General features: G+C 39.8%; 1 protein-coding gene across 7 annotated transcripts in view; it reads right to left on the bottom strand.

Moving 5' to 3' along the window:
• Positions 1-1,919: 1,919 nt before the first annotated feature.
• The window catches only part of ZNF451 (zinc finger protein 451), a 38,829-nt gene continuing 13,550 nt past the window's right edge, over positions 1,920-27,198 (bottom strand). For 5 of the 7 annotated variants that reach the window (XM_052679765.1, XM_052679773.1, XM_052679788.1 and 2 more), the window contains exons 7-15: positions 25,732-25,858; positions 24,238-24,391; positions 22,848-22,992; positions 20,609-22,257; positions 19,503-19,637; positions 17,323-17,453; positions 16,263-16,449; positions 6,552-6,626; positions 1,920-3,881 (exon numbers count right to left, since the gene is read on the bottom strand). In XM_052679765.1, coding sequence (XP_052535725.1) covers positions 3,829-3,881; positions 6,552-6,626; positions 16,263-16,449; positions 17,323-17,453; positions 19,503-19,637; positions 20,609-22,257; positions 22,848-22,992; positions 24,238-24,391; positions 25,732-25,858 — 2,656 coding nt within the window. In that variant the 3' untranslated portion in view covers positions 1,920-3,828. Of the gene's footprint in view, positions 3,882-6,551; positions 6,627-16,262; positions 16,450-17,322; positions 17,454-19,502; positions 19,638-20,560; positions 22,258-22,847; positions 22,993-24,237; positions 24,392-25,731; positions 25,859-27,198 lie in introns of those variants that run through there. The other 2 variants (XM_052679807.1, XM_052679815.1) reach the window with 2 other exon arrangements.

Below are 27,198 nucleotides of genomic sequence, written 5' to 3'. Positions count from 1 at the left end.
CCTGCTGAACCTGCTACTGTGCCTCCTGCTATTGCTTCCAATGCTAATTAAAGCTAGCTTGTGTTTGCCTGTACGCACAGTCATTTCACTGCGCAGGCCAGCCCTGCGGTCCCAAGCTTGTCAGAAGTCTGAGGGAGGTCCCCTATCCCAGCTGGTGTGACCATTTCAGGGCAAGCAGCATTTTGTTCTCGTGGAGAGGAACACAGCTCAAAGAGCCAGCCAATTCTGTGCAGCCACAGATGCTAGGTATGTTTTCAACAGAGCTCTGAGCAAAACACAGTCTGAGCAACTCCCACAAGATACACTACTGCAGTCTGAGAAAATAAACTTCCACAGATTTAGAAAAAGAACTTCAAATTTAACGTTCTGTACATGCATAGCTTTGCCATCTGAATGCACACTTCCTTTATTTTGTCACTTACCTTAAATTTGGCTGGCTTATCCCAATTTTTATAATATCTTGGGCGATATCATTTGACCCAGAAAATTCATGAATTAGAATTTCTGGAGGAAAGTTGTGGAAAGTTAGAAATGTTAAAGAAATATGCAGATGAAGACTTTATTGAAGCTACTTAGCTGGAAAGAATTGCCAGAATGCATCTTAGCATTAATGCCAACCAATTCCTCTGAATTAATTTTGAAACAATTCGTCATCCATCCTCACCTCCTCCCAATTTACAGCAGTCACTGTAAACACCGCTAGGGCAGCGCAAGCAGATGATAGAACACTTCCTTTTAAGAAAGACGGCAGCGTAACTTCATACCTCTTTAAAACTTCACCATATTTGGTAAAGATTTGGTGAAGGTTTGCATTCTGTGAGTGCTATCGGAACAGCAGAGGTCATTTCTGTGCATCTTGAGGAGCAAAGAAAATCAAGTCATCACCCAAAGACATGCCACTACCTATACACAGCAAGTAGCTTATAGCAAGCTAATCGCATCCCTTCATACTCTTGTACTTATTATTAAGCTCTACAGAAGCAACCAGGCAGGCATGAAGTTCAAGGCTACAGCATGTTACAGCTGCAATTTATCTCATATCTGAATTTGTCTCTGAATACGAGCAAAACAGAGGTATTCCTTCAGCTGAAAGGATAAGGCCATAAAGCAACAACATGAAACCTTCGTACGCTGACTGTACTAAACCTTGAGAGACTATGAGTTTTGTTGTACTTACGCATGCACTAAGCAGAAGTTAAGAGCATTAAAATGGGCTCTTAGTGGTTGCCAGGTAGAGATGAGTTTTTCTCTTCATTATAGATATAAATATAAAAAAGCATCAGATGATTACTCTTCAGTAACAAAGGGTGAACTTAAACATAAGCACAGAAACAAATTCTCTTAAAAAGAGCAAGAACAAAGGGATGCTGGGCAAGCTTCTTGTAACATGCAAGTTGTGCTTGTAAACGCAGACAGATCTCGCAGAATACCCAGGGCAAACCTCAGAGTTCAGCCAGTTGAACAAGATTTCCCAGACAGAAACATTAAATTCTGAAACACAGATGTTTACAAGACACGTATTTCAGCTGAAGAACAAGGTGCAGTACCATGAGAAGCTGGTGACTAACAAGTCACACGTCTGTACATGCAGGGCTTTAAGAATCCTCATTTTCTCTGTTCTTCTGGAAACAGCAGTTACCAGAGGCCTGTAATGGCAGAAAACTTTGCAAAGAAAAATTTCGGAGAGTATGAGTCTCAAAGAAAATAAGGACAGATTTCAAGACAGATAATGCTGTACACCTCCTTACAGCTCCTGCTGTAAGAAGAGCACAGACCAGAACCCCAGCTGGTTTGTTAGCGCCACAGAAGTAGAGGCTGGGATTTGCTACTTGTTTCAGTAAGCAGATGAGGAGGCCGGTACATCAGGTCTAACTGTAATAACTACAGCTCTGAGAATAGAGAATCTATGTGCACACAACTTTTTAAATGCAATTTATTAAGTCAAGGCTCATCAGGTAAAATCAACCTTAAATTTTATGACAGAATGAAATGTGAGGAATAAAGTTTATGTTCAAGATCTGACACAGCGGACTCTAGAGAAGACTATCTAGCCAGGTTTTAGACATTTGTTGTCAAGCTAAGAACTTTCTCAGGATGAAACATTTTTTAATGAGAAAGGAATTTGCAATTTGAGTGTCTGTGCTGAAGAAAACTTCCCAAAACCTCTTACTTGGAATAATGAAAGCTTTGTCTCATTCCACTTTATATTAGAACTCAGTGTGAAAAATTCTGAAATTGATTTAGCTTGAGTCATTAGCTGAAGGCAACTCAGTGTCTCCTAGAACAGTGCTTGCTCAGCAGCAGTATGGCACTGCACACCCCAAACTGAACTATTAATCCAAAATTTACAGTGGGAAAACAAGCAGTTGACGCAACGGAAAAGTCATCATGAGATTCTCTTTACTCTGTAGCATTTTTAGAGCCAATTCACTGAAAATGTTCAATCTGTTTTCTAGAGATTCAACTGCTTCTTCAGGTTGTACGATTGCAAATGAGTTTGGAGATAAAAACTAGTGAAGGATCTGATGAGTTGCTTGAGAGACAGCAAATACGTGAGGAAAATCAGTGTCAGTATTCCAGCTTTTCTAATCATGACAACATACAATAGTTATTCTAATTCTTTGGAAGTGATGGCAAGTAAAATCTAGGTTTCTTCTTCTCATGCTCTCCAAAAGTATTCCTTTGCATAATAAATATTAGATTTACAACAGTTGCAAGCAAATTCACAAGGTAATGGATAAAAAGGAAAGCCGGCATTTTGTTGCACCAATATTTCTTACTGATTAACAACAATCATTATAAAGTAGAATAAGCTGGTAAAGCTGGACAGCCAGCATTAGTATTTTAAAAGAGGGAAATGAGAAAGGTGGAATAGACAGCTTCATTTTAAACATGAAAAGAATTATTCACTTAAAAATAAGGACAGTACAAAAACAACAACCACAATTTCTTTATCCCAGGCCACATCTTCATAAACAGAAGGGACCAGTAAAGATGACCAGTATATAGGAATTGTATGTCTGAAATTCATTCACATCTATTTCAAACTGGAATTGGAAAGTTTACTTGGCTTTTGTTCACTTTCAAATTTGTTCCTTCCTTAGATCAGAAGGAGGTACCAAACCTGGCATACTTCAAGCCATCGCTTCCGTGCTACTATTGAAAAAATAGACACATTTATAAAAATAAAGATAACAGAAACCATCTGTGCAGTTCACAGTCCTGATTCTGCCATTTATAACAGACAACGTATAGAAAAAACCTGTGGTCTATAAGACAAGACCATCCACATACAAGAGTTGAGGCTATGTTCAACTTACACGTCTGGGAACTAAGCTTCTCTTTATAACAAGATTAGCTAAGCAAGTCAGTCTGAGACAATTGAAGTTTACTATTTTTATCTGTTGCAAAGACCACATGGAAAAGTAAATAAAGACAATCACATTTTGTGACAGAAAAATTAAATATAAGAACCAATTAATAAAATAATTAAAACAAAAAACAACTGAACATATAGTAACATCAGCCCACTGACTGGGCAACAATTTATACAGCTAGACCAGTGAGAGTTTGCCATCATCCATTAGAAACAGAATGTGTAAAGACTTAAAAATGTATTTTTTATCATACAGAATATATTGCAGCAGATATCCATAAACTCCAGCTGCCCATCAGCATTAAAGAGAATGTGAGATTATAGATGTAACAATTCAAGATACAAACATGTTTTTGAAGCAGAATTTCTAAGCCTTTGTAAATAGATGAACAAGCTTCCATTTTTGTGAGCAGCTTTGATGACAAAGTATCAGCATACAGAAGTATTTTCATTTACATTTCCTCAAGGCTTCTCTTGATAGCTTCTTCTAATTCTGCATCATCCTCTGTATGAATACAAAAAAAAGATTATAATTTCAAACGATGGTTGGTAACTAGTCAAACACAGCTGCAGTATTACTACTACAACAAGCAACAGTGTCAGCCCACAGTTTGTTTGAGACTGTAATGCAACTGTGTATTTACTGGTTGCATATCAAGACTAGCACCCATATATACACACTAATAAAAGTAAAATATTACAATAAAGACAGACACACAAGACAAGCAGAGAGGTTTTAGTGTTTTCACTCCAGTTCCTTATCAATAGATACTCTGATATCTAAATTGGAATTTAACACTACTCTTGTTAGGTGGACATAAATAGAGATAAAGCCATTAACAGTAAGAACAGTCCAGTTCAGGGCTGTAGCATTTGTGATGGTAGGAACAAGCCTGCATGGGACTCATCTTGTTTATTAACAACCTCTCATAAACACCCTTCATAATTCTCTAAATAGAAGCCCTGCTTCAGCCTTACCTTTAGGTTGTGTTAGGCACTAACAGTTTGGCGTTAGTGAATTACATATCCTAAAGATAAACATGGTAAATAACACTGACACTGCTAGAAAAATTAAAAGAAGCTTTCAGATACGCTATCATTCTTAAACAATTCATTTTCTCCTTTAGGAGGACACAGGCACATTCTAGAACAAAAAGATGACAGGTTTATTTCCTATGACAAAGGAAAATGAATAACTACATGTGTCACAGAATTGCAGGGGGTTGGAAGGGATCTCAAGAGATCACGAGTCCAACCTCCCTGCTAAAGCAGGTAACAGAAAATAGGTTACACAGGTAGGCATCCGGACAGGTCTTGAGTATCTCCATAGAAAGAGACTCTACCACCTCTCTGGGCAATCTGCTCCATCATCCTTACCATAAAGTTCTTTCATGTTAGTACAGAACTTCCTATGTTTGAGTTTTAGGCCACTGATCCTTTTCCTATCGCTACACACCACTGAGAAGAGCCTGGCCTCATCTATTTGCTTCCCACCTCCCTTTAGATATTTATGAACATTTATCAGATCTCCTCTCAGTCTTCTCTTCCCCAGGCTGAAAAGACCCAGGTTACTCAGCCTTTCCTCACACAGGAGATGCTCCAGGCCTTTTATAATCTTTGTGGCCCTCTGCTGGAGACCTTCCAGGAGATCCCTGTCTTTTTTGAGCTGAGGAGCCCAGAACTGGACACAGTATTCTAAAAGTGGCCTCACCAGGACAGAGTAGAGGGGGAGGATCACTTCCCTCAACCTGCTGGTTGTGCTCTTTTTAATAGACCCCAGGATACCATTAGCCTACACATACAAACATAACATGTAAAAATTTTTCATCGTAGTTATGCACTTGCTTGTATGAAGTACATAACTTCAAGTTATGTTAAGATTTTTCCTGAGGCCTGGTTTTGAAAAAGAATTGGAATCAGTAAATGCTCTCTCATGTCAGTAAACTCATATTCATCCACTTGGAATTTCTTGCAACATGTGATATCACTAAGAATGAGGCTAGTTTCTGAAACAAAAACAGCAGACGGTCAATGAAACAAAGCCCCACCTACAGGCAACTGCTCTCATTAAAGTAAGTTGTCATTAAATCACTGAGATCATTTAGTTAAAAAGAAGAAGATTGAAATTATGACTGTTACCAATGTCATACAGTTCATTCCACAGTGATACGTGGATTGTCCTGTGTTCTCTGTAGCTGCTGAAGCAGCTTTTTCTGTCCCCAACACTTCAGCTTTCTCGTCTCAGCAGCTCTTACACTCTTTTTCCTTTATATCCATTGCTGGGGTTGATTTTGCTTCCTCTTTCCCTCTTACTCAATTCTACAGCCACGCACACCGCTGCAGCCAGGCTGGCTCATAAGCTCAGATGTCTTCTGTACAGAGACAGAAGAACTGGGACAACTTGCATGCACCAAACGCCACCCACTCCTGGGAATATCCAATGCTGGGGGCACCCGAGCATGGCACATTTACAGGAACATAGATGAATATGCTGTATTTTTTAATAACTTCGATTAACAGTTTGTAAATGCATAAATGAATAAATTCTGGGAAGATTCAGTTATTTTTATCACTGCACTTGTATGATGCATTTATTTTTATCCTTATTATTTATTTTTATTTCTATCAAGTAGAAAGTGAGAGCCCATCCTTTCAAGCAATATGCTACTTTCACAGGGCACTGTAATCTGTTATCAGAATTAAGCGGCCACATGGCATTAAGCACAAAGCAAAAGGATGGAAATACTTTCAATAAGGAAAGATATGATGTGTGGAGATATTCATTCTGCTGATTCAAACTTGTGCATTCATCTACAGCTGTCTTTTAGGAGACAACAGTGCTTTCTTTAGATACAATATCCAATTTTGAACTACTGTAGTTCTACTCCCAGTCAGAGTTAATATTGAACTGGTATCAAGTGAGCTAAGTCACATCCTTAACAGCACAATACCCAGTGGTGAACCAATAAAAATAAATGCTGAGTCTGCTGGCATACTTTCCAAGATAGAAAGTTATTTTTTCCTTTTAACTCCCAGTATTCCTAACTGCTCATGATTCCTCACAACATTTTTGAGAGCATTCTTAAGAGGTCATGACATAAAAATGATTTTAGCTTCTGAATCTTCTGTAAATAACAGCACTCTTGAAAATAAAGAAGTAAAAATTAAAACAGACCTTCTTGTTTCTTTATTTCTTCTAAACTCCTTCTCATTGTTAGTTTGGTATCGTCATCCTCTTCACTATCAGAACCTTAAATGCACAAATTAAATATAAATTAAACATTGCTCTTAGAAGAAAAAAAATGCCACACACCTCTTACATTTCTTTTACTATAACAGCATTGTAAGTTGTATTTGAACTGCCCTTGTTCCTATCTGAAAACCACAGCAAAACACGTGTATATATAGTGGCATACAGTGGTATTTTGAAGTGTCTAGTAGGGATTGGTACACCTAGACTTTTTATCCCCACTCTTGTTTTAAATGGAGTCTCAGAAAACTAAGGGTTAAAAACCAAACAAGTCAATTAGTCCCATCATACATTCATTTTCTCCCCAGAGGCTCCTGCTGTTCTGGGAGATGGTCTCTGTAATGAGGTTGTATAACACCCACAACAAGCTCAGTCTCCTCTACGGTCACAGCAACAGAAGCACTTCTGATTATGTTTAGAGACAAAGAAGATTCTGATACAGACATCTAAATCACTGACTGTGTGACTTTCAATGAAACAAATTAAGTGCTTAAAGAGACTTCCTAAAATTTCCAGCCTCTGGCACATACACCTTGCCTAAGCAGCAGCATTGCTGACTCTCATGTTTCCCAGAATAAAATCCAGCAGCTAGTGTCAGACAGAATTCATGAATCCACAAAGATATCTCTGGATATCTACTGCAGTTAAAAATGCCTTTCTCCAGTCATTTAGCAGACTGCCTGTGAAAGCCTTCTCAGAGCTGCCAGCTATCTGGATAGCACAGATACCTCCCTGTATATCACCAACCAAAGCAAACAAAACAGAAGAAAAAAAAACCCACACAAACCCAAACCAAACACCATTAAAATCACTTATGAAAGAAAAAAAAAAAAAAAAAAGGGGAAAAAAAAGAAAAAAAGATTACAGAAGTGGTTTCACCCACTTATTAATGACCATTTTAATGCTCCACATGGCCCTAAAGTGTGATGGTGTGCCCCTTCTCACTCTTCCCTTTCCAATTTGACCATCTCACCACCATACTGGCTGCTTTCCAGCTTTGGCTGGCAGCTGGAGAAACCAGCACCATGCTCAGTGGCTGATGGCTAATCAAGCAAGCACTGACCCAACCACAGCCACACCTCAGTGCTAGACATTAGCAGTGTGACTATGACAGTCACCCCATAAATAGGGAGCATCCCACAAGCCCCTTCAGCTGTACTGTACGATAGTGGGCAGTACGGCAGGATTTCATAGAATCATGAAATCGTTTGAGTTGCAAGGGACCTTTAAAAGTCAGCTAGTCTAAGTCCCCTGCAATGAACAGGGACATCTACAGCTAGAGCAGGCTGCTGATCCAGCCTGAGCTTGCATGTCACCAGGGATGGGGTACCTACCACATCTCTGGGCAACCCGTTCCAGTACTTCACCACCCATATCATAAACAACTTTTTTCTTATATCCAATCTACGTCTCACCTCTTTTCATTTGGAACCATTTCCCATGGTCCTGCCACAACAGGCCCTGCTAAAGAGTCTGTCTCCTTCTTTCTTGTAGCTCCCCTTCAGATACTGAAAGGTCACTATCAGGTCTCCTTGGAGCCTTCTCTTTTCCAGGCCGAACAGCCCCAGCTCTTTCAGCCTGTACTCATAGGGGAGCTGTTCCATTGCTTGGATCATTTTTGTGGTCGTCTTCTGGATGCATTCCAACAGGCCCATGTCTCTCCTGTACTGAGGACTCCACATCTGGACACAGCACTCCAGGTGAGGCCTCACCAATGCAGAATAGAAGGGCAGGATCACCTCCCTTGACCTGCTGTCCATGCTTCTTCTGATGCAGCCTAGGATACAGTTGGCTTTCTGGGCCATGAGGGCACACTACAGCCTCATGTCCAGCTTGCCACTGACCAGTATCCACAAGTCCTTCCTGGTAGGGCTGTGCTCCATCCTGACATCCCCCAGCTTGCACTAACAGCAGGGATGCCACACGCTAGGTAGAAGAGCTTGCACTTGGATTTATCAAACCTCATGAGGCTTGCCTGGGCCCACTGCTGGAGACTAAGTCTCTCTGATGACATTCCATCTGTTAGGTGTGTCAACTGCACCACACAGCCTGATATCATCTGCAAACTTGCTGAGAGTGCACTTGATCCTACCGTCAGCGTCACTGATGAAGATATTGAACAGCACTGGTCCCAGTGCTGACCTCTGAAGGACACCACTCATCATTAAAGTTGGGATACCTCTCAAGGTTATGGCAACCCTGATGACAAGACACCCTGCTGATACAGATCTTCAGTAAATGATCAGTAGTTTGCTTTATAGAATCACAGATCACAGGGACTGAAAGGGACCTCTGGAGATCATCTTGTCCAACCACCCTGCTAAAGCAGGTTCCCTACAGTAGGTTATACAGGAAAGCATCCAAGTAAGTTCTGAGTATCTCCAGAGAAGATGACTCCACAATCTCCCCGAGCAGTTTGTTTCAGTGCTCTGTCACTCTCAAAATGAAGACCTTTTTCCTCACATACATATGGAATTTCCCATTCCAGTTCTAGTTTCTGCCCATTGCCCCTTTTCCATCACTGAGCACTGTTGAAAATAAGCTGTTTAAACTTTGCTAGCTTCACAAAGATTACATCTTAGACTGAACGTGCACATACAATCCCTTACACATTAACCATTGACCAAGTCTGAGACTACAAATGGATCCAGCCACACCTGGGCTCCTGATTTCCATAGCTGAAGGAGTTTATAAAGCAAGGGGATCCACTCTGAACCTCGAGTTAATGGGAGGGTCCTCGATGAATGTTTTGACCTCTGCCCTCTATGTAGTAAATTATAAAATGCACCTTGCCGTCTCAAATCTTGTCATCTTATTCACATATAAGCTTTATTAAATCACTGTTTTATATCAATAAATATATTGCTGCTTCTCTCTTACAAGTGAAGTGGATAATTCCATCGGTGACAACCTGTTAGAGATAAAACAGTTGAGGCAATCACTCCCTAACTCATTTCTTGGCACAAGCATAATAGATGAATAAGTAGCAAGACATAGTACCAGATTCTCTGGTTTGCTGCCATTTTAAATAAAAATGCATTCAGAGCACTTTTCTGGAGGTGTTTTTTTTTTTTTTTTCCAGGCAATTTGACAAAAGAAGTTGGCAAACTGAGAAAGCAATATTCTTCAGACTGCAACTTGCATAGCAGGTTAAATAGCAAAGGATAGGAGCAGTCAGAAATTCAATAGCTTCTTTCAGTATTAGATAAAGAAGTTGGCTTTCCTGGAACTGGTTATTGAATCAGAGAGTATTTACCACAACAGAAATCACAATGGCAACCCACTGACACAGTGTTGGAGCACAGCTCATTTCTGCTTACTTCTGACTTCCCCAACACAGGCAGAAGGCAAGCCTGAGGGCCATTTCTTCCAGAATGTAGCAGATTACTAACTAAAGTGGGTTTTACTGTCAATTAGAATAGTTATGAATATTCAAACAATTTGTAGATAAGTTACTACTTCAGTTCATTTAGAAAGTCTAGGATCTTAGGCATTAATTCAGGCCTCATCTTTCCATTTTTTTTTCTTTTAATTTACCAGTCACACCACTTCAATTACACTGCTGTAATAACACGGGTTACACATCCATACTGGAAAGGAGGTATGCACAAATCGGCAGGCAAAACATTTAAATGTCTTAAAAATAAGTTGCCGTTCCGTGATTTATCATTACTACTAATATGCAGTAACTGAATACTGCTGAGTAGTTACATCATGGACAGGTTTGTATAAAGCACAGTTGAAGGAACACCATTCCACTGGCTACGCCTCTATTTCTTAGTATATATGGTTTGAAGCCTCTGGACATGAAAGCATAGTTCACAGTATGTGGTAGGTGTCCAATCATACACTGAGCTTTCCCTGTATTAATCTCAGTTCATAAAAAAACTGATCGCAAGTTCAATTTATCGTAGTCATTGACCAGAAGAGCTCAAAGAATCTATGAAACTTCAAAATGATTACAACAGATGATGTCCTGCCTAGTTGGAGGGGAAAAAAAGAAAAAAAAAATCAGCTCAGACTCAAAGGTGGTTCAAAAGCATGTTAGAAGTCTCATGAGCTACACTTTGCCTCCAGTGATCTCAAGGCTGGTCATTACTTGATAGACTTCCAGCCCCAACCTAACTATATTAATGCATATTCAACTTCCTATGAAAGCAGTTGCTGGGCTCTTTTAAATCTTTGAGTTGGTAAAAGCTAACTCATTAAGAGGTCAGTAAATGGCCAAAAATTATCTAGGATTTTTTTCTAATGCAAAGGTTTGTCAGTGTCTCAGACTGTACTGACTTTGTCTATCCAAAAACTAAAGCATGATGTTTGCCTGCAATGCCACCCTCCACACTCAAATCTACACAGAGCAAAGATTAAAGGTGTCACATTGGTTGCCTGATGAGGCAGGCACAAAAGCAGTAATGTTTCACCACCCTGGATGTGTTTAAAAACTGTTTGGATGTGGTGCACAGAGACACGCTTTAGCAGAGGGTGGTTGGAGTTAAGGTAGTTTGGTTAGGTTGTGGTTGGACTTGATGATCTTTAAGGTCTTTTCCAACCTGAGCAATTCTATGATTCTGTGTCCCTGTTGAAATCAGGAATAAGACTGCAACCATCAGAAAAAAGGCTCTCTATAGGCAAAAATCCTAAGCAGAAATGTTTGAACACATAAGGTGTAAGGTACAGGAATTCAGCTTGCTTTAGCAACTACACAGCAAGAACTAAGTATAGAACTCATCAGTTGTCAATCAAAGAGATGGAACAATCACCTGATTGAACAGATTCATTTTTAAGTTGGAAAAAACTGGGCTAACTTTCCACACTGTACAGATCACAGTGATCGTAAATGTTTTTTGTAGAATGCCTGTATCCTGTGTCTGAACTCTGCTTTCAGGAGATCCTGGATTTCAGTCAATATGCTCCATGCAAGGATCACAGAATTACAGAATGGCTGATGCTGGGAGGGGCCACTGGAGGCCATCTCGTTCCTTGTCTGCTCAAGTACAGCCATTTAGAACCACAAATGTCCAGGTCTGTGTCTATGCACCTTTGGGGCACCTCTAGGAAGATGTCGTAGTGGGGAGCCCAGGAATGGACAGGGATGGCCTCACCATGCTGAGTAAACAGGAAGCTTCACCTCCCTCAACCTGCTGGTACAGTCCTCTGAATGCGGCTCAGGAAGCTGTTGGCTTTCTTTGCTTCAAGAGACCATTTCTAGCTCACGGTCAACTTGGATCTGCCAGGATACCCAGGTCCTTTTCTGAGGAGCAGCTTTCCAGCTGTTTGGCCCTCAGCATGTAGCAGGGTTGATCCTCCCCAGGTGCAGAACTTCAGTTTCCCTTTGAAACATCACAAAGTTCCTGTCGGCCCACTTCTCCGGCCTGCCCAGATCCCCCTTCTCCCAGTTTTGTGTCTCTGCCAACTTTCTGAGGGCACGCTCTGTTTCATCATCAGAATCATTAAAGGAAAAGTTAAAGACAACTGGATCTAGCACTGATTCCCAGAGTACACTGAGAGTTATCAGCCTTCAGCTAGACTCTGCATCACTGACCACCAGACCCTCTAGATTTGGCCACTCAGCTGGTCTCCAACCCACCCCACCATCTGCTCATCCCACCCACACTTCCTCAGCTTGCACACACTTCATCAGCATACACTTCTGTTTTCGCTGGCACCTTTGAAGACACAGAATAAATGAGAATGTATAACCTGAAGAAATCAGGCATTTCCTGTTTCTCTTGTAAGAAAGGCTTAGCATACTCTGTAGCTCCCAGACCCTCTGCAGTCAGAGAAGAAGCAATTGCCCAATTTATCAGTCAGGACATCTTAAGATACCACCTCTTTTCTGGTATGCTTTGTTAAATAAGCAACAGCTTAGAAACTCCAATTGTACCCATTCTCTCAAAGAAATCCTACTGCTCTCTCCTGTTCTTATACACTGCCAAATTCCTCATAGAAGGAAAAGAAAAAATCATGAAAACAAATCTCGTACGAGCATAGAGATCAGTGATCAGGAAGATTAATCCTAAGAATGGGAGTGAACACAGTAACATTCCTTGAGAGATACAGTACAACAGTACCTGCCAAGCCTCAGAAACCTGTTCTGGAAGGGGAGGGTTAAACCGCCACCGAACACAAGTGTCAGCCTGTGTCTGACACCGAAGTGTCAGCCTGAATCTGGATTAGCTGCCCACGCGTCTCACAATAATTCCTCTCCTCCGGCACTCTTCTCTTACAGCCTCCCCAGCTACTACCACTCCCTCAGTACTTTCCATCAGGTTTCCTCACCACGCTCAAAACTGGATTTCCCCTGACTTTCATCCTCCTCTCTTGCCTTACCGTACCCACACACCTCATGACTGTTTCACACATTAATCACACGTGAATTAACTGCACCCTACTTCCCTGTCCTCTCCTATGATGCTTTCTCTGTTTTTTCAGTAACGCCTTATTTTCTCAGTCTATTTATTATCCCGATACACAGTGAGATAAATATTACAAAATTCTCTCACCAACTATTGTCCCTTTTCCTTTTTACATCTGACATGTGAAGTTTCAGCGCTAACTTATAACAGTATCATTAAAATTACTTCATTCAAGCTCAACTTAGCCACAGACGTGGCTATCAGTCATGTACAACATCTGTGATAATTGTTCCTTCACAGCAATGTTCCTTGGTCTCCTTTTGATTATTCTTTCTTCACTAAATCCCTGAGTCACCACATACTCCTCCCCAATATCTATTACTCTGATTTCTGTTTCTTTGTTAGGTGACATCATCCATAAATGCAAGTGTAGCTGCTCCCTGCTGAGGGCTCAAAAACCCAGAAGGCCATCTCTTCCTCTATGCAAACAAAGGTTCATTCTGCATCTCTCTCCCTGCAGACCTTCATTCTGTGCAGCGTGACTATAAATAAAGCTGTATCCCCAATTCTGCTTTAATTGCATTTTTTTGCAACTGCAGCCAATATCATGGTGGTCACACAGACTTTCATTTAATCTTCATTTTACACACCTCTCTAAAAACTCACAATCAAGTTAAATTAAACCTTGAAGCTTTGTTTGGATGGTCTGGGTGGTGAGGTCTTCCCAGTCCATCCACTTGGTTAGAGTTCTTCTCCATAGGGCTCATATATATATATATATATATATATATATATATATATATATATATATATAGGGATGTCACTGACATACCAAAGCTAGCAACAACTTCCTGTGGTAGCTAAGCACAAAGCCACAATTCAAGGGTGATTTTCTTATCAGTCCCTACTGCTGTAAGTTGTGGCCACTGTGATAACTGTGTAAATAAAGCAGCAAGTGCAAAAACCATAGTCACTCTAGTAGGCATGGTGCAGCTACTTTGCATCACACCACAGATGCTCATGCCCTTTGTGTTAAGCCTCTTTGGACAGCAGGGGCTGAAGGCTGTAACCTAATCACCTGCAGTCTGACACTTGTGTTAACTGAAAATTCAGGAAAGCATCATATATCACTACATCATTGGTTTTGACAATCTCATGAGGCAGCCAGGCTCCTTGAAGAAGAAAGCCCCTTGATGTAGGAGCTCAAGCAATTAAATAATTTGTACATGAGTTTCTGAGAGACACAGCTAAGCTGAAGTCCTCAACTCACTCAAGAATCACTTTTGTCAACAGAATTTCTGGCACTCGTACCAGTGTCAGCACAGGCATGATGATTCCTAACCTACCATCAGCTTTGCCCTCAACACTGTCCGGAATTCATTAGAAGTGCACTTTGTGTCAGTACTGGCATTGTAAAATACCAGGTCTCAAGATATAGGCAAGGGATTGTGCATGCTGCAAACCTCTGTTGGTAAAGGAATAACTGGTCTGACTCAAACCCTCTATTAACATGAATGAATCTCTCGTCACATGTTGTGCCTTCAGCACAGAAGAAAATTAAGAAGTTATGAAGTTAGTTTTAATCAACAAAAAGCAGATAATCCTGCCTACATTTCATACCTCAGAGGAAATTCACGTTCTCCTATGGAAACACAGTCGATAACTTGCAACATACACAGGAACTTCTTTGTTTTTTCCCCCTCTGTTCAAATGCCTGCATGTAGTACAGTTACCACAGCAGTTCTGCTGAAATGGCAAAATGGTTCACAAGGTACAACAGTCAAGATGTCTCCTGTCCAAGCAACCCACTCGCTTGCATGCTAGTAATGGCTCTACAATGATGATTCAGGTAAATTGCCTTCTCATTTTGAAGCTCATCCAATACCAACAGCTGTTTTAATTTTTCAATGCAACTCTCTGTGGTAAATGTTTTTCACTTATTTCCTCCGTCCAGAATAATGCCCATAGATTTGATACCACTGGAAAGCAAACAAACCTTGTTTACATGTCCTCATATTCAGCTGCATTTCTATAGCAGGACAACAGGTTAGACCAGCCCACGATACAAAGGCACAACTTTCCACCTCAGCCCTCTGATACTGGTCTTGCTACATACAGGAAGACTTGCAAATGCCTGCTGATCTTCTGACCCATGCAGCAAAGCATGGCTGCATCTTTTTCAAAGTGGCTGCATCTTTTTCAAAGCCTTTCACAGACTCTTGGCCATGACACCAACTCACTGCCCAGACTACACAGTCCTGCTACCAAAACACAGTTTTCTGTCCTGTTTTAATACAGGAACAGGAGTAAACAGGCCATTTTTACTGTCTGGGTTAAATCTTGTTGACATTGACAGCAGAAGGGACCTGAGAACAGCTCAAGACAATTCTGTTCACTGTGGGTTTGCACAGGAACATGACATACACGTGATTCCAGCAACTTCTTGCTTAAAGTAAGTTGCCTTTTTTTTCTTTTTTTTGTAAGAAGCACACACACAACATTAGTAAGACACACAATGACTGTGCAGTCAGTACGTTCAAGTCTGGGGCCTCTCAACAGTCCCCATCACCATAATAATTATGATAAACATTAACATCGTAAAGCACATGAAAAGAATGTCTAAATAGGAAAATTCAGTTCTTCTGTGAATATTTCAAGATGTCTTAAAACACTTGAAGTATTTAAGCACATCTCAGCCTCAGTATCTTTTGCACCAAAATAAGATTGCTCAAACCTCTGATCATTCTATATAAAAACAGTGTATTCACTTAAGCATGGCATTAATTAGAGTATTAAATGCCTTCATTGGTATTTTTCCTCCAAACAGAGGCATGAGCCACGTGCCAATGAAGACAAATAACAAGTGACTGGAGGTCAACACTTGGATACAGGACAGTCAGAGTTAAAACAGGCAGAGATTTTGGGAAATAACAATGGCACTAAAGTGAGGTCACAGCTGTCTCACGGCACAAATGGAACACAGCAGATTTCAGCAGAAATCAATAAGTAAACACATCACAGTGCTCTAAACAGATCTTCTTCAGACAGAAAGGAGGTTTCAGACAGAAATAACTGCTTGTTCCAGGTTTTGTTAGACTGAACAAAAATGTGAAGTCTGATTTCAAAACTTGTACCAAGCAAACTGATCTTCCGAGCTGCATTTCATTGCAATACAATACAAGAAGCACCAAGCAACAACTTGTTTTCATCAGCACAAGAGCTCACTCATTTTATTGACGCCTAGGCTGCTGGAAAGACTGCATTTACGTTGACTTTCTACCTTTTGTGGTATCTGAAATGCTGTTTAGCAAGGCACACATCATGTCTCCTTCGATGTGATGGGGATTTAGAATGCGAGCTGACCGCTGAGTCATCTTAAATTGAGCTTCCAGTTCCAAGAAGCTTTTGTCTCCAGAAAGTACAGTGAAAGGAATTTGCTTGGGCAGGTGCTCATCCAGCCGACCAGCCTGCATGGAAAAAAATGACAGATGTTAAGACTGCACTTTTATCTCACAGGCTCTGGCTAGCTTTGCCTAAGAGCTCTTTGTAGGAAAATCTACAGCAACTTACTTTTATCATTATATGGAATTTATGCTACCATGAAAGGTATTTTTTACTCAGAGGATGCTGAGGCACTAGAACAAGTTGCCTGACAAAACTGAAAACACTACACTGGGGAGTCCTCATGATACCTCATGTTCCTGCTTCTCATCTACACATCTCCCAACCCGAAGCCCTAGGTCTACTGAATATGGACACTGCTCTTTGTCAGCTCAGCAGGGTCTCTGAAGCTGGCACTCATCCATGGACATCTAGCTCTAAATGTGGGCCACTTGAAGGGAGAGGGAAAAGTTACACTTCATTCTGAAACAGCAACTGTAACACCTGTTGTATTTTTTTTTTTTTTTTTTTTAATTCTTCATTTCCTATCCAGCTCCCACGTTTTCACAACAGACTGATGTCTTATGTGTCTTACTTGGAATTACATTTGTATTCCTAAAGAAAAAAACATAAAGCATAGGGCAGAGTGATGATGACAGCTACATTTAATATATTTACTGATGTAATTTATGTTGTGTGGTCTTCATGCAATCCATAATTCAATTCATAGGGCAAGAGTAAAATGTATGACATTCAGGGTTACCCAAAGGTGTGAGGGGGTTCCTTCAAGATCAATTCTCAACACATTGTCTCCACTCAATTCAGCAATGGTTCTATAATTCTTCTTAGTGGACACACAAGTTGTGTGAAGAGAATCTAACATCAATGGCACACATCATCTGCCACCCTTCTCTCATACTAAAACAAGAATAAAGACAGCACACACTGACATGACTTACATGAACACAGATTGCAAAGTCTGCTGCCTCTCTTCTGGTACCACAACGTGGATGAAGGAAGAAACATCCAATCTTGTTAAGATAATTATAAACTTTGCACTGCACTGGAGGTTTCCAGTTACTGTATCCTCCTAAGCATTAAAAAAGTATAGCAAAGTCATCATGGAATAAGAATGCAAGGCAAAAGTAAAAGATAAAATAAATTGTCTCTAAAGTCAGTTTTGACAAATATGAAAGCTGAAAAAAATGCATTACCAGAAGCCTCAAAGCCTCGTTGGGATAGAAAGCCAAAAATGAAAAAGTAGCCAGTGTGATCCTACACAAGTCCTCTTATTTAATATTCTCTGTATTTTTCTATTATTTCTGAAAAAATTATTTTCCAGAAATCGTGTACGTTTAGACACACGATCAGACACAGCAACACATCTTTTCCAGTCCTCAGCACAGTTAATGGTCAATGTGCAAAGGAGCTCTAGGAAACCAGTACAGTAACAGAAATGCTTCTCCTCTGGAACCCTTTACTAATGCAACGCCAAGATTATTCCCAAGAGAATTTATGATTGATTGTCACATGCCAGAACTCTTTAAAGAGAAGGTCCAAGAACTGAAGTAGAAGGTGGAGACAAATATTAGAGACTGGATAAAAACTTGGATGGAGTCAAGGAGAAGAAAAGTGATACAACAACTAAAGAAAAATAAAGCTGGAATTTTCTAAACAACAGTAGCCTAAAACATGTAGTTACTGGCTGAGAAAATAGTTAACAGAGAACAGTGAAAAGAAAACAGGTTGAAACAGGTTGGAAGGGAAAGGAAAGGAATAGCAAATCTTTAATGAAGGAATAAAAAAAAATCAGAGGATCTTGAGATTACCATGACAACACGAAAACAGATGGAAGACAATTTGAAGGAAGTGATTAAGAACCTCATGACATTCCCAGATGTTAAGAAGTAATGGGTTTGCATGAGGAGAAAAAAAAATGTGCTTGATCTGCCAGGTAATATAATGGCTGAACATAAGACAGGGTTTTGAATGGTAAGTGAAACCAGTCACTGACTGCTCTTCACGTGAGAACACGTGTGAAACAAACACAGAAACAGGGCACAGAGGACTGCGTACTCCCAAGTCTGATAAAGAAGCAGAAGCAGTCTCCAGCAGATTTTTTTATTTTTTTTAATTTCTATCCTAATGTCTATAAGAGGGCATCAGAAACAACCACAAAGTTCAAGGATTCAGTAACAGATTATTCAGCAAGGATTTAGGGCTGTTCTGTCCCTGAGAAAAATGGTCTTTCTAAGTTGTTCTTATCTGTTATGCCAGTCGCGGCCACTGTCACTTGGGAAAGACTTGAAATTAACAATTCTGGCATTTGGGGGTCAAGAACACCTGACAGAGCTCTAGTGGAGCTGGACCACAAGATGAGTGACAGAGAACTGAATGTCTGAGAACAGAAATAACATACAACCTGGTCAATACAATGAGGGGAACTGAAAGAAAAGCTAAGATCGTATGAAAAAAAAAACCAAACCAACCATAACAACCAGAATAATAGACACAATGCAACATGTATCATTAAAAAATGATCAAAATCTTCTTCAATACAAACTGGGCCCATTTTAATGGCAGCTAACTCTTCAGCATGGTCTTTCTGTTCAAGATCTTTAGCAAACATTCCCAACTAGGCAGCCTGAACCTCATTTGGAAAGCAAGAAATTTAGTATAGGATGACCAAAGAAAATTGAAATACGGCAATGTAAATTCATGCATTCTAGATCTAAAAAGAAAAAAAAATACGACAAGGACTTGGGAGTTAGAAACCAGCTAGAAAGAAATTCTTTTTTTTTTTTTTTTTCCCCCCCCTCTGAGTATTATGTATGTCCTGAGGACTATGAAAAGCTAGTATATCACCTAAGCAAGTTGAAATGGGAGTCAAAAAGACTCCCCAAACCATTTAGCACATTTAGCACCTTTGGAACAGTATTCTACAAGAAATAATAAGAGAAGAAGAGCTTAAGGCTGAGTTAGAAAAGTTTGAGAACATTTCTGTTACTTGATTTCTATGATGTCATGATTTGAGAGGCCCCAAGGGCTGCTTTTTTCCCCCCACTCTTTATTCTCTCACAGAATCTCTGCTCAAATGTGTTTAAACTCACTTTTTTTTTTTTTCCTTTGACCACTTTACCTTGAAAGCCCCAGATGAATGTTCCTTGGTTCAGGTTAGCTGGCAGCTGTGTGAATAAGCTTCCCCAGTTGTCCAGATCCACCAACACAATGTGAGTCATGGTACTCAAATAGTCGAGATCTGGAAGTTCACTGTCTTCAATGAGATAAATAGGAACATTTTATGTTTACTCAACTTTCCAGTCAACAAACATACATAAATTTAGATACATTATCCTATTTAGTGGCTGCATTGTTTCAGAATTGTTTTTAAATCTACTGAAGTAGCCCTTAGTAATAAATAAATTAGATAAAAGACATTAGAATCTAGCAGCACAATGCTGTAGAACTGGACAGCTGGCACAGAGAGCTACTTTACTGAGACACTGAGGTCTTTATTAGTATACTTAATGTTCAACTGTGCACTTCCTGCTCTGGCACATTTATAACATGTAATTGCTTAAAACCATAACAGTACATAAAATGCTTAGAAACATACTTTTTGCTGTGTATTAATCAAAAGTATGATGACACCATGAGAAATTAAAAAACACTCCCAGTTTTTGCACACGTGAGATACATCTTTGATGTCATTCTTGGAAGTGATGTGAATTTAAAAAAAAACAATTAAGAATGGACACTATGGACAAAGCCATTCCAATATATACTGTAAACAGAAATTCTCTGCTGAGATTATTTTTTTTGTGAGCTAAGCACGAGTAAAAAGTCAGTGTAATAACAGGACTGCCTATACAGAAAGCACCACCAGCCTCACCAATTTGTGCGGACAAAGGAGGTAAGTTTCCTTGAGCATATATTTTACTGTGCTTTCACATTTCTAGGAGTTTGATCTCTGCCTGGGGTCCCGAATCATGAAATTATACTCCCAAGTAACCTGAGAAATTACATGTGAGAATCTTTGAACTGAAACATTTGTCTGCTTTCTTTTTTTAAAAACTTCATTCATAAGGTATACAGCAATAAATTTAGATCTCAAGTATTCAAAATGCAACTTTGACAATAAGAATAAATTCCGAGCTGACTTACAGACTAGATACAGGCAAATGATACATTACATACTTGTACTGCATTAAAACAGGGTGGTATTTTTCCAATACAAACCCTCACCAGGCTCTTTGGAGCATGCTGAATTTTCAATTTTTCCTTTCTTCCCATGGCTTGGTCCCTGCAGGGGAGGAGACTGTGATCTTCTCTGAGTCTTGGATGGATTTGCATGAGATTTTAATTCATGGGGCTTTTTGTCCACACAAGCCCCACTTGCCGTGAACTTGAATACTCCATTTTCTGGTTCTGATGCAAAGCTTGATACATCAGGTTTCTGTAAGAAGCAGTGTTTCATGTGATAGTGCTGATGTGCACTCTGAAGATCATCAAAATTTTTGTTGCATGCAGCACATCTAACAACATACATCTCTCGCTTACTTTTCACTGATGTGTGGCTGTTGAGATGACTGTTCAAATCTGCAAAATTCTGTGCAGTTGCAGAACACAAGCAGCAGCGAAACCATAAGTTTCCTTCCTGCAGCATGGCTTTCTGACAATTCACGGAATCATTCCTCCTGTTTACTTTGGAGATGTAAGTTGTCCGGCAACCACAGGTTAGACAGTCTCCATTTTCTTCTGGGAGGAAGTCATCTTCTTTTTTTATTGATATTTCCATCTGCTCGGGCACAAAGACATAGTCCATGCTGTGAGACTCCTTATAGTGGATTAGAAATTCTTCCTCTACGTCAAAAAAGAGATCGCCACAAAGGCCACAGAAGTATTTAATTTTTATCTCTCCGTTATGGCGCTCTTGGAAGTGCCGCTGCAGCGTCCCTACCTTCCGAAAGTGATTTTTGCACAATCCACAGCAGTACCTGTGAAACGCGTGGCTTTCTAGGGACATACAATGCTGCTTAACGCTGTCTTCAGATTCAAACATCTCTTCACAAATCTGGCACTGCCATTTTCCCAGATGAGGAATTTTTTCAGGAGAGATTTCCACGCAGCTAGGAATGGAGTCTTTCCTTTCATCTTTGGAAATGTACGCTGTGTTAGAAGCTGATGGCATAGGTTCATCTTCAAGAGCTTCTTGCTCGTAATAGTAACTATGTCCGCCATGGAACTCAGTCACATGTCTCATAATATCCTCCTCTTTGAGGAGATCTACAGAGCATGCTCTGCACCAGTACAGAAAGTTCGTCAGGTGTGCCCCTCCGTGAAATCGGCTCATGTGCAGGCGGATGATACTTGAGTTTTCAGCAAGCTTTCCACATACAGCACATTTGTGACAGATCCTATTTGCCGACAAAATATGCTTTTCTACTGACTCTTCTGTAAGAAACTTTTGAAGGCATTCACAAAACCAGGCTTTCACTTTACAAGCACTATCTTGGCTTTGGTTTCTGACATGATCTTCGTTGTTTTTTTTTAAATCACTTTTCCATTTCGAAGGAGTAAATTCACTTTCACTGGCTGACCCATTTGAGCTCAAATGTCTCTTAAGCAATGGTCGTGACCAATCCACAGTATGGCACGCATGAGATGCATTTTTATTTTTTTCATTGATATGACAGAACATCAAGATGGACTCTTCCATTGTAGTAAGAACTTTAACGTTATGGTTAGTGCTTTCCTTATGCTGCATGATCTGATTCTCATCAACAAGAAGCTCGTCACAATTCTCACAGTGACCTTTTGTTCTGAATATCTCTGCAACCTGGGAGATCCTCTTCTTGGACACTGCCATAGGGCCAGAATTACGACAACGTGTTCTAATGTGGATTAAAAACACATACACGCATACATATATATATCATGAAGGTGTATATCATAATCAGAAACATTTTTAAGCCTTCAGACATACTTTGAAATTTTACCTACTATCTACAGCAACAGCGTGGGTAAGCAGTGCCCTCAAGTTTACTTTAGCTGACTTACTAGCTTGTCAACAAAAACATGCACGACCTAGCTAGTCTGCATTTTAAAGAGAATTAAGTATTAATTCCCAACACTAGCACTTGGATTGATGCTCTATGCTGCTCACACAGTACATCCTTGAAATCAAATGCTCAAAACTTAGAAATAACAGAACAGAGGTCAATGAAGTTCTGTTGTTCTCTGTCACAAAAAGTAACAAAAGAATATAAACACTGACCAGTGATTTTATGGATCAAGAGAGAATAAGAAAGATGGAAAAAGAGGGTTTTCTGTTTGGATAGTCTACCCAGTAAGTCAACATTTAGACAGTCCTAGGTGCCCTGAATTTCAGTAGCACTACAGAATACATCTGTTTTGGTTACATAAACACGCTGGTTATCAGTTATGCACGTTCACATTATAATGACAGCTGCCTCACACAAACCTGAAGTGAGCTGTTAGTTCCATATGGGAGCGTAATATCTGTAAGCAGGACATGCATTTCACTTGGAAGGGAACCTCTTTGCAGAGAGATATCAGCAGCTTCTTTGCATAGGATGGGAAAGGTAGAGGAACATCAGCCTTCATTTCTACAACACAGAATGGCAGAAAGCACAATAACATCTTATGAATTTTCACAATATTCCAGCTTTCAGACGTTTCTACAATTATATTGATTTGGCAGGGGCCCAGAATTCAAGTTACCATGTGTCAGCTGTGCTCCACTATTTCTGCAATGGAAGCATTGCATAAAATCGCATTAATTTGTTAAAATTCTGTAACAATCTTACATCTGACTGTACCAGCATCTTGGTTTTCATATTCAGTGACAGATTATTTCCCTCCTTCTGCAAGTTCAGGTCAGATCTCTCTCCTGGGCAGCTCTTTACTAACTTTCTGACTTTCTGCCTCTCCATCTGTCACTACCTATGTACTCCTACTACATACACTTTTGCTTAAAGCCACAGTGTGTTTAAGAAAAGAGAAGATATGCTACTCCTTTAGTAAGTTCTCACATACTTGGACCATCTCTCTTTCCCATCCACAGCATTACTTACAAATGCTACTTTAATTTTCTGCTTAGTAAGATTTAATGATCAGTAGGAAATGACTTAAGTCATTCAAGCACATCCCATGTTGACATTAATCCTGAAGACCAACCCTTGCAAGCAAAAAGAAAAAAAAAGAAAGGGAACACTAAGTGCTATCTATCTCTCTATTTTGTGTTACTCAAAGCAACAGGTCACCCATACATATATTTTTTAAACCTACAACCCAATTTCAATACATTTCCAAGTCAGCAAATTCATAATTAACATTCTAATTGAGAATAAAACTACATTAGATGGGCAATATATAAGAGAACTCCAAACAACAAAGCAGATGGATGTTTCTACAAAGATGACAGTACTGTCTGAGCCTTCAGGAGGATCCTCAAAGCCCATCCTTACTGTGTACTTCTGCAGCCACTCCAGGGGAGGGCAGAAGTGACATATATGGTATAAGGAAAATATACAGATCCTTTGACCACGTAAGGCTTATACTGAAAGCTAAATTATCTAAAACATGGCAGCTCCACCTACTTCTAATCTGTCTCAGCCACTTACTCAAGATTAAATGTTCCGTAAGAGGGGATGCTTTTAAGTTTAAGACACACATTCAATAATTAAGATCTTACAGAATATGCAAGGCCTTAGAAGAGAAACAAGAATTTATTAAGCAAACTTAAAAGCCTTAAGCTTTTTACATAGCAGAAAAATATAAGTCATATCACACAAAGTATGAATTATCAGCAAGAATGAGAAGCCTGCTAAGTACATTTAGTAGCAACGCACCATTCAGTTTAGAAAGCTGGAGAAAGTGGTTCTTTCCTGACATATGCTTCAAGCATTCATCTCTTTTGGTGAAGAGGAGGAAGCAGCATGGGCATGCAAAACACTGAATGTGTTGTGGAGGGAGATCTTTTTCATGTCCGTCATCTTGATTTAGCTGGAAAATAAAAGGAGCTGATGAGAAGAAACACAGAATCAACAAAGGAATCCCATTTCTTTTCATGTCTTTCCATTCCTTTCCACCTCTGTAGCAATATTGTCACATTTAGATTCTCAGCTACCACATGTATGTTTATTTCCAAGCTATGCACTTCAGCTCGTGAGACACAAGAAGAACAGCCAAACTTCTACATCAACTTCAATCTCTGCTTCCAGGGACACAATCCTTTAATTCTTTTTTTTTTTTTTTTTTTGCTTATTCTTCCCTTCTTCTGTCTCCCTGGAGAATCTTCATGACAGCTTTTTGCTTCCTTCAGAATTATTCTCCCTTCCTTCCACACCAAAATAATTCCATCCTTACGCCCGCCGCAAGAGGCAGTGCCTTAGACCAAACTTGCCTTTAAATCCTGCTAATGCCCACAGACATACCACAGGCACACAACTTGGAATAAAAGGAAAAAGAGCAGGGACAAACCATGATGCAAACTTGTCAAATATGATCACATATCAAGAGTTTCTGCTACTGCTTTAAGTTAGTCTGATTTTCACAATATTTAATATTTCCCTTGAATTTAATGGGCTAGGTGGGTAAACAACAATATTTGTTATTAAAACACTGAATTTTGAAACTGTTATCCATCACACAATTTAGCAATAGATTGCTTAGATAAAACCATGCACTCTGAAGTTAGCATCTGAGCATCTGTCATTAAGCTGGAGGGAAAGACAGATGACATTGTAAAAGAAAGAAAGGAAAAGAATGGAGGTAGGGAACAACAAAAACAAACCCCAATTATATTAGCTTATATTCTAATCAAAACTCAAGTGCTAATTATTCTGTTCCCTTCTGCAAGTTAACTAGCATGCACGTCAGACATGTTTCAATGGAGACACTGTAGACAGCAAAGAATCCATTGCATGAGTCACTCAGGTTTCTTCTCTAACTCTGTTGCCTGTTTTTTTTTTAAATACCTTCTTTTGCCTCTTTATACCTCTTCTTATTTCACTTCAATTTCTTGTCTTCATCTTTCTTAGTTTTGGAGACATAAATATAGGGAAATATCTATTGACAGTATCAAGGATAAAAGAATCAAGCCAAAACTTCAATTGTCTTTGATGTACAGCACAGAGTACAATCTAATGTCAGATTTAATGGGAGCACTGTCAGATACACCAAGCGTTTGAAACGCTGCAGAATAAGAAAAAACTATTTGGAGAATAATCACAGTGTAAGAGAGTATAAGGAAGAGGGTTAAAAAGGAAAATGTGCATAATTACTTGTCTTGATAACCCTCTATTACATTCAGTCAGATGAGTTACTTATCCTTATGGTCTTGCCTTAGATAAAAGATGATCACTGTACTGCTGAAAGGTTGAAAATATTTGGCAGCATATCACACAGGCAACAGCATTATTTGGGGGTCCAAGTAATGTGACTGTTGGGTCACAAGGAGAATGATCAAACCTAGAGAGGAAGAAATAATTAACAAACTAGTATCCTCACGACAGTTTAAAAAATATGTATATATGTTCTTATAGTAAAAATTAGGTCTTTTGAAACTATTGGACAAAAACCTGCCAAAATCAACCTGAAGTGCAAAATTCCTCTATTTGCCTATTGTTAGCTTTATCAGTTGAAATATCCCACATGAAAGCAATTTTCTCTCTGCAGCTAACCAGTTATAGTGACCTATTGGTAGAGGAATCACACTGTTTTTAAGAGTAAGAGAACTAATAAAGTCTCCATTTCCTACAAATCTGTATTTGTTTATTTTGTTTGTTTGGTTGATATCTTTTGTTTGTTTTTTAACACTTCCTGTATTGGTTTTGGCTGGGAGAGAGTTTATTTCCTGTACTGCAGCTATGTTTTGGATCCATGAACAAAGCTATGCTGATAACACAGCAATGTTTTAGTTGCTAAGAAGTACTTCCACAGAATCAAGGTCTTTTCAGTTTCTCATGCTGCCCTGCCAGCAAGGAGCTGCATAAGGGAAGGAACAGAACCAGGACAGCTAACTTCAACTGGCCAACAGCACGCCTGTTCCATGTGGCATACTTCAGAATAAAAGCTGGGGAAAAGAAGGAAGACGGGGAAAACATTCAGAGTTACAGCACTTATCTTCCCAAATGACACTAGCTGTGATGGAGCACCGCTTTCCTGGAAATGGCTGAACTTTTTTCTGCTGATGGGAGTAGTGAATGAATTCCGTGTTCTGTCTTGCTCGCAAGCGCAGCTTTTGTTTTACCTAGTAAGCTGAATTCGTTGAAACCTGAGTTTTCTCTCACAAAACGAGGGTTGGAAGGGCCTTCTGGAGATCATCTCATCCAAATCCCTGTTAAACCAGTTCCCTAGAGTACCTCACAGAGGAAAGCAACCAGGCTGGTTTTGGAGTATCTCCAGAGAAGACTCCACAGTCTCTCTTGGAAGCTTGTTCCAGAGCTCTGTAACCCTCAAAGTGAAGTTCTTTCTCGTGTACACATGGAACCTCCTACGTTCCAGTTTGTGACCACTGCCCCTTGTCCTGTCACCGGGCACCACAGAAAAGAGCCTGGCCTCATCCTCTTGCCTCCTGCACATTAGACACTCATGAACATTGATAAAGACGCTCTCTCAAGCTGAGCAGTCCCAAGTCTCTCAGCCTTTCCTCATAAGGGAGATATTCCAGGACCCCAATCATCTTTGGGGCCTTTTTATGGATTCCTCTCTAAAAGTTCTCGTCTTTCTTAACTGAGGAGCCCAGAACTGGACACAATACTCCAGGTATGACCTCACCAGGACAGAACAGAGGGGAAGGACCAACTCCC

Source organism: Tympanuchus pallidicinctus, unplaced genomic scaffold, assembly GCF_026119805.1.
Source record: "Tympanuchus pallidicinctus isolate F22 unplaced genomic scaffold, pur_lepc_1.0 scaffold1, whole genome shotgun sequence".
In the NCBI taxonomy this organism is placed as follows: Eukaryota; Metazoa; Chordata; class Aves; order Galliformes; family Phasianidae; genus Tympanuchus; species Tympanuchus pallidicinctus.
The sequence above is the reverse complement of the archived record's forward strand: the minus strand, read 5'-3'. Positions and strand labels throughout refer to the sequence as shown.